General features: G+C 37.9%; 1 protein-coding gene across 1 annotated transcript; it reads right to left on the minus strand.

Moving 5' to 3' along the window:
* Window positions 1-682: 682 nt before the first annotated feature.
* On the minus strand, window positions 683-7,136 carry LOC118340870 (cytosolic 5'-nucleotidase 1A-like). The gene is made up of 6 exons (XM_035679025.1): window positions 6,922-7,136; window positions 6,615-6,782; window positions 4,586-4,715; window positions 4,265-4,387; window positions 3,153-3,343; window positions 683-2,051 (listed from the first exon to the last, which is right to left on the minus strand). Exons 1-6 carry the CDS (start codon window positions 7,030-7,032, stop codon window positions 1,686-1,688), a joined length of 1,089 nt encoding a protein of 362 aa, XP_035534918.1. The 5' UTR covers window positions 7,033-7,136; the 3' UTR covers window positions 683-1,685.
* Window positions 7,137-8,461: the final 1,325 nt, after the last annotated feature.

The following is an 8,461-nucleotide window of genomic DNA, read 5'->3' on the forward strand; positions in this document are numbered from 1 at the left end:
GGACAATTACAGCCAAATAGCACCATCTACTGCTAAAATGTACAAAGAACAGTGGTGGGGGAAGTTCTTAGATCATTTACGTTTTAAGTAAAATTATTATATTTAACAATATAAAAATATGAAATCAATACGATATCAATACACGTGTAGTATTTTATACTTAACATACAGGTTGGAGGTTACTCCAGTGATTCCCAGGCTAGAGGTCTGGGCCCCTCCCAACATGAATCTTAGGGTTATGAGATGATTAATGAGATAGAAGCACAAAGCTGTGCTACATATATTTGTATTCTTTTTTTTTTGGACTTTTCAGAAGCCTTAAACCATCTGCAAAGTATAGAGGAGAAATCCCTTTATTATTATTATTAGACAACTTTTTGTAACAGGTCACAAGCCATAAAGGTTGGGAATTACTTGCTTCAACATGATATAAATTAATTTAAATGAAGCATGATCTACATGCAATCTAGTAAAAAGTACAATATTTCCCCCTGAAATACATTGGAGCAGAAGTATAAAGTAGAACATGTAAAAGTACCTAAAAATTGTACTTAATTACTTTCCCCTGATGGCAAAGACATTCCTTATTTCATCCAACTACTTCCTTTGCACTCAATAGCTATAAAAGTTAAAGGGGCTAAAAGTTAGAAAATATAATATAAATATATAACATGTAAAATCATTAAATGTTTCAAAATTGATTTTATTGTTGTCACAAGACGAATACAATCGATACAAAATACCACTTGATCTGTCATTGAGAAATGTCACCAGACATGATATGAACATTTACCAATGAGTGAGTGTAACTGTGAAACTCCTCAATAACTCCTCAATAATGTTTAGTTATGCATACATTTTCATATCTGTGCAATAGACAGGAACATACAATACAATCTGCAAACATATAGAACATAATGTAGTCCGACCTACAGTATATAAAAACACATTAGAAAAGTGCAGTAACATTGTGCTGCATTATATCCAGGTCCAAAGTAAAAGCGGAAACTCGCAGAACACGAGTATAAAAGTTTGAGGGATATAAAGGGTAAATGTTTTATGCAGTTTGTGCACATTAACAGCAAAAACAGTAGAAAGGAATGACAGCATCATTGTTCGTTATAAGCCATACAAATATATAGCCCTTAACTAATATACACATGCAAAATGTGTAGTATATTGTTTTGGTTGCCATTTTGTTTTACCTGGCTGTTGATTTTTAAGTCGAAAAACAAGATAAAAAAAGCCCATAAAAGTGTAAAGAAAACGACTAACTGCAATACACATATACTGACATATATATGTACTGTCAATACTTCAATGTAAAAAAAAAAAAAAGAACATAAACAGGTACACCAGTTGTATGATTAAAAGGCACTGATAAGTAATTAATCTGGTGTTTCTCTTCCAAAACAGTATTAAGTGGAAATAGTGTATGGCACCTATTGTAACTCTAACTAATTGAAAATACATTCCCCCACTCATCAATAATACCCTATCCCAAAACAAAACAGCATCAAATATTTATAAAACCCTGAAAAAGTAGGAAACTTTGTAGACTGCATTACCAATTACATACCTAAATCCTATAAAAGTAGCCGTTATTCTTTGTTTTTCCTGAACACAATATTTTAGTTTGTCGGAAACCAACGTAGTGCATCCTTAATATTTTAACCGTTTTTAGGTTACTCCTTTTTTGCAGGCTGCTCGATGAGTTTCCCCTTGTGGTACTTCTGTCCGATCCCGTAGGGGACGTGTGCAGATATGGTTCCTAGTTCCTTGGCCCCGTCAATGTGGAACATCTGATCGTCAAAGAAGATGTGCGGTTTTATCTTCTGCAGCAGGGGCCCTTTGGGTGCCCCGGCCAGGAAGAGAGCCTCGTCGATCTCCAGGCCCCAGCTGCGGAGAGTCTTCAGGACACGAGCCCCAGAGCTGGCAGCGCTGCGGGCCGTGACCAGGAAGGTTCGGATGGGACAGTTCATACGCTCGTTCTTGGCGTAGAATTTTCTCTGTAGTTTCCCGAGAGACTCCAGGAAACACTTCAAGGGACCCTGAAAACAGACAAATAATTTAATTAATTCATAAAGTTTTTAAATAAGCAACACAGGGACAGATTAAAGTCTAATCAGTCCCGACACCAGCATCTTTATATAAATGAAATGTGTATATGTAGTTAGGATTATTTTTTAATTAATAGAAAAATCTCTCTCTTCCTCTTTGTTATCGTTTCTTTATACTAGATTGATCTACACACTGGCATCTGAAAAATTGTTCTATGATTATGCAACTGCTTTTTGATTGAGCATATTGATAATAGCATGCAAATATAAAGTATAAAACACACGCACACACACCAGGGCACACAAGGACAACAGTGATGCCTGAGTTGATTTGAAATACATTTAGAGCCAGCAGAGCAGGTTCCCAAACCCTGCAGACATTTCCCACAGCCTTGCTTTGACCCATACAGGTGTTGTTGTGATAGCTGATAAGACTGGGTGAACTCTTCTGTTCAGCTTGTGTGTTTCTTATTGCGCCTGTGGCTCCTTGACCTCTCCTGTCACATCTGTTTTATTTATGTTATCTGGGGTTTCTGCCGCTGGATATAGCATGTGCAAACAGAAAACCTAAACCAATAACAGAGAAGACTTGAGAGTACTTAGCAATGGGCAGTTAAAAGAAAACAAATTGATGCTGCATCATATTTTTTATTCCACACATTATTCTTCCTTTTCAAAACCCGCCGCCTACATTACCCCTCAGAGATTTGGGTGTGTTATACTCGTAAAAACAACTCTTTTTATGTGGATTTGCAGCTACAACCAATCATTAATGGGCCGTTCACATTCACATGAATCCCAGCAAAGAAATCTTTTGAGGGTGACCGACACTTTCTGACCAAAGGGTTGAAAAGCTTCTGAAAGATTATTTCAGCCATCAAAGCACAATAAATCTATCAGCTGAAACCCAGACAGAGGAATTTGTTTATGAAGGTAAATCTGCAGTATTCAATGAAGAGAGGAAAACTCAACAAACCTAAAAAAACCTGTGCAATTTTTACAGAATGTCACTTCACCCCTTGTTCTTTTATATACAGTATATTCTAGATAGTGCCAGCGATGTTCAAGTACACAGAAACAACCATCAGTTACCTGAGCAAGAGGTTTGTTCTCAAACTCCTTCTCGTGCTCAAAGAAGGTGTCCAGGCCGTGTTTCTTGACAATGATCTCAGACTCGTCCGAGAAGAGGACGGCGTCGCCATCAAACGCCACTCTCAGCTGCGTGTTGCTCAACTCATTCTCTTTATCTGTTTCTTGCATAAACATGGTGGCTGCAGCAATGCCTGAAGGAGGGAAGGGATGGTTAAAAGCATGCTTGGGGTCAGAAATTGTTCATCTTTAAAAGGAATATGCTGAAGGATTTCAGGACTGTAAATCTGTTGTCATCAAGGAAAAGCCTGCTCTGATCATCCACGTCCTTATAAATAAATCTGGAGCCTTTAATAGGTGGTGGTATACATCAATTACTGGCTGTTATTCATTTGTATTTCAAGTCTGTCCGTGTACGGGTCAGATCAGCCTGATTTGAAATCCTGCCATGGTTGAGGCAGTGTTAGCATGCATCACATGTTTTTGCACGAATGTGGGCTTAGATATGGATATCTGTAATTTTGAGACACTTAAAATGAATTTTATTATAAAATGTATAGGAGTAGTGCTGCAAATAATGATTATTTTCTGTATCAAATCATTTATAGATTATTTTATTAATATATAAATCATTTAGTTAATAAGATGTCAAAGGGTTATGGAAAGAAATGGTAAGTTTTATAATGCAGCCTGCAAATAAAAATAAATTATAGAGAGAAATAAATTATACCTGTATTGTTATAAATACTGATTGACTTATTGGTTACAGTACTAGGAACTGTATTATAAAGTGTTACACGATCATAGTTCCCCGGATCCCAAAGTGACATCTTCAAATACCTTATTTTGAATTTACAGTGACAGAAAACAGATAAAAAAACAGCAAATCAACAGATTTAAGAAGCTAGACAGGGAGCCATAAATCACATGCTGTCTTCAACCAGCTCCTTCTCGCTGCGTAGTGTGGGGTCGAGAATGAGTCACACACAAAATCAACATGCAAGTGTGTGAATATCAGTGTGGTACAAATACACCTCTAGGCTGCTGGTGTACTGATGTATTTATTAAGCAGTAAAGTTGTGTGTGATAGAAATCAGGGTTATAATCCAACTTACCTTCCTCGATGGCCTCTGTGACTTTCTCCGAGTCCTTGGAGAGGTAAAGGTTTGTCATGTACGCCTTTAGGTAGCCTGTGGGACTTTTCCCTCCTGTCATACAGAATCTCTCTATGGTCAGATCTGCAAAGTATAAAAGCAAGTTAGAGAGTGCTGAAGAAAGAAATCCCCATTCTAATTACACTATAACAGCTCTTCTTCATTTCTACTGTGTAATTACTGGACTGGGTGCTGTTCTTCATTATGCCTGTTGCTGCTGCAGCGGGCGAGCCGCCACCGTGCTGAAACAATCAACAATGTTTGGTATAGGGCGCAGCGTACCATAGTAATTAATGCTGTTTATGAGGCGCACTCCGACTTGGGCATGGTTGTTAGTCATTAATACGATGTCAAACAGCTCCTCGCTGTCTGGATAAAGCTCCCTCAGACGAGAGTTGACATTCATCAGCGCCTGTGTGAGAGGACAGACTGCGTTACGCCAAAAGACAGGATCTTGTGTCAGAGCGTTCAACATGAGGTTACAACACAAACTGTAGAACATTTGAACCACAGTTTAGTAACACGGTTTAAAAAAAAGAGAACTTCAGGGCATTAAAACAAGACTGAAAGAAAGGAATGTGATTTGTAAACCACAAAGGCCATCATCAGTATCACATAATGGTGTCGTATCACAGGTATATTGGTATCAGTGTATACTTCAGCTGATAAGTAACATAATATTACAGAACAGAAATGTCAAGGATATGTTTGAGGTAGGTTAGAAGCTGACGTCATGACAGAGAAATTTGTTTTTTAACTGGAAAATGTCCCATCGGTACCTAGCCTGGCCATTTTTATAATTAACAAATTTGAGGGATTTGGAAGTAAGTGATGAACATATATGATAAATCCTAAATATCTTCGAAGTTGGTTATTAGGTACACTACAATACACCAGTCCTGCAATAAGTTCTACCTTCACAAAGGTTCAAATGTTTATTTTGTAGGCTCTAGTGAGTGGCGCTGTTGTTGTATTATAATGAGAAGTGTTTCTAATATTTTGTCCACACTGTTTATATAAATGAGTGTAGGCTAAATATAAGAAACATCTCTCACTATAGCCCCTTATAATGCAACAGCAACACAAATTACAGCTTCCAAAATGACCATAAACACCTTTCTAAAACAGCATCAACAAAGAGTCACAATTATAACTTTCATAAAAATGGGAATTATTACAGGACTGTTGTATTAGACTGCATTAGTTTGAGCTAGGTGTAATAAACTGGCAACTGAGTGTATATCCATATATTGAAGCAATTATAACTTCTATACTGGTAAGTAAGTAATTTCTAGTGCAGCAAACAAAGTGTAGTCATTCAGAGGAATTAAACCAACACATCTGTTACTCAGTTTCAGCTAAAAAAAAAGGGTGTTATTGTGGCATTTCTGTCATTAAAAAGCTGCTTGTAGAGAAGACAAGGAGCGATGGTGCAATGGAAATAATTAACATGTTCCAGTGAGTCATTGATCACTTTATACCCGACATCCAGGCAGGTTTACATTTGAAGAAAGCCAAACGAAGCCTTAAACCCACAGTGTCTGCTGCCAGCTGCGGTGGCAGGTCTGTATAGCTCCTCACTGAGAAGTGTTGCGTAACAGCGAAGATCATTTTACACAAACAAGATGCAATCATGGTGACAATGCCCCAGAGTGGGCTGAGGAACAGCAAGTCTGCACAATCACCAGCTCAGAACATCAACCAACCTTTATGGTAAGTTGAACAGTAGGTTTTTCCACCTTTTCATCCTTCAAAAAATGTAGATTTTCTTGCTAAAGACTGGTATGATTTCATGGGTTGTATGACTGCATACCAGGAAGGAGTGAAGCGGTTTTGAAGGCAAAAAGCTCTCTTTTTTGCTCTTTAGCAGAGGAAAGTCTGGATTTGTTTGTCTCTAAATGAGGAAATTAGAAGTCAGTGAGGAACCTCTATCATAGCAGAAGTGGATGACATGACCTCCTGATATCGGACGTTTAAAGAATGAATGAACAGACAGTAAAGAAAACACCTAACTTAAAGGAAGTAACATTTTTTACAATTGCAGTGAATCCGACAGTGCCAAATGCCAAATACATGACTCACTGAGGTGTGGCCTTACATGCAATATCCCTTAAATAGTCTCAGCTAAACTCTAGATCAGGATACGGGGCTAAAAAAAAACCAGCATGCAGAGATCACAGTCTTCACAGCAAGTTGCTCTTGGTGTGGACTGTGTCAACAACCTGCTTTAAGCTCAATTTCAGGGACTAAACCCTACAAACACCCTGCAAACACCCTGCAGAGACTTGCAGCAGGGGGGCTTCAGGCCTACCTTGACGAAGGGGAAAGCAGGTCCTGGCTTCAGAGGCTCGTTTTCATGCTCCACCTGATGAGCCACATACTTCTCCAGTCCTTCTTCCTCATAGATCTTCCTCTCTGCCATCATGTTGAAGAGGGTGCGTGAGGAGACAGCGATGGTGACAGCATACCGGGGTTTGGGCTGTGACAGGATGAATGTGCATGCAACAGTAGGTTTGTTTAGCACTTATAAAGCCACACACAGTGTATGCAAGAAAGTATGCGCAGCTAACACACACACACACACTTATGGTAGTAAACTTTTTCAGGGAAATACTCACAGGTCTCGGTGTCTTTGTTTTGAGGTTGTCAAAAAAAGCTTTGGCCGCAGCCCAGTCTTTCTCCTCTCCGTCGTCAGCTGGAGCCGAATCGTTCGGGTTGATATCACTCATGTTTTTTATAAACTTTTGGAAGTCCTAAGACTCTTTGCAGACACAGAATAAAGGTGAGGCAGCTGCAGCTTGCTGAACTTTTCCGGAAATGCGCTGAGAGAAAGCCTGGTGGGCGTGTCTTCCGGCAGTGACGTACGGAGGTCTGGGGGCAACACTTGGTTGGGTGTGAGAGAGTTAATGCACAGGGGCCAGAAGTATGTGGACACCCCTGGCATACAGTGATATTTAGACAACAGAGCTTACAACTTTGTGGCAAAAGTTTAGGGAAATTGTCCTTTATTTATTTATTTATTTATTTTTTACTGTTTTTTTTTTCAACATGATAATGCAGAAAGTTGGTCCATAATGAACTGGATCTCACAGGTTTGGTGGGTCCAGGTGGAACAATCATCAGTGTTTGGATGTTTACTTGTTACTCTATGCTAACAGTAATGAGTTCCACAACATTGCTAATGGTGGCATCCTTCCTCCACAAAATTCAGACTTATGACGATTAAAATCCAGTTTGTTAAAATCAAAGTTATGGAGTATTTCCATTTTCAAAACTAGTTTCCTCCACTGTTACAAAAACGAATCCAAGGATGTGATTGAATTGTCAAATCAGTAGAGGGTGACAACCAAAGTAACTTTGTAACTAATTATTTTTTGGAGGTTAACTGTAATATTATTACCTATTATTAGTAATTAGTTACACTGCTAGTTACTAGGGAAAGTAATATTGTTACTGTAATATTATTACTAGTAATGAGTTACTGCCCAACACTGATGACCACAGACACTGACATTGAGTATACAATAGGGGTATTATTATTTAATCTGCAACAGCTGTAAGAAATAATAATGATATAATAACAGTGGCTTAAAATTGTTATCTGATGTTTATAGATGATAACATTTACATATCACATGAAAACAGCTGCTTATCATGTAAAGTCAACGCTGTTATTCCCCAATCTCGTCTGGTAGTGATACTTTAAAAGACCTTATAGACATAATCAGAGAGATCACCAACTTAACTTAAATCTAAAATTCAGTTGGGACACAAAATTGATCTGAAGGTCTCAGCTTGTTTGTAAAACCAACACTGTTTATTCTGGTACACTGCTATAACCTGACATCCATTATATAAGAAAAACACTGTGAATATAAATACATTAACATTGGAAACATCAGTTAGTTACTTTAACAAATCTTGCAAGATGAGAAAAAACTTATTATTGTATTTATTCTGCTATTCAATACATAATTTATTTGAAACTTTCTACATAAAGTCTTTACCTGAAATACTATATGTTATGACTGAGGTTTTTCTTTTAGTTTTGTGTATAGTCAAGGCTGAAATTATTCATACCCCTGGCAAATTTTGACTTAAAGTTACTTTTATTCAACCAGCAAGTTTTTTTGTTCTATACCATTCCAAATAGTCCAA

This window comes from Morone saxatilis, unplaced genomic scaffold (genome assembly GCF_004916995.1).
Source record: "Morone saxatilis isolate NCDOM2014 unplaced genomic scaffold, NCSU_SB_2.0 Contig7, whole genome shotgun sequence".
NCBI classification, from domain to species: Eukaryota; Metazoa; Chordata; class Actinopteri; family Moronidae; genus Morone; species Morone saxatilis.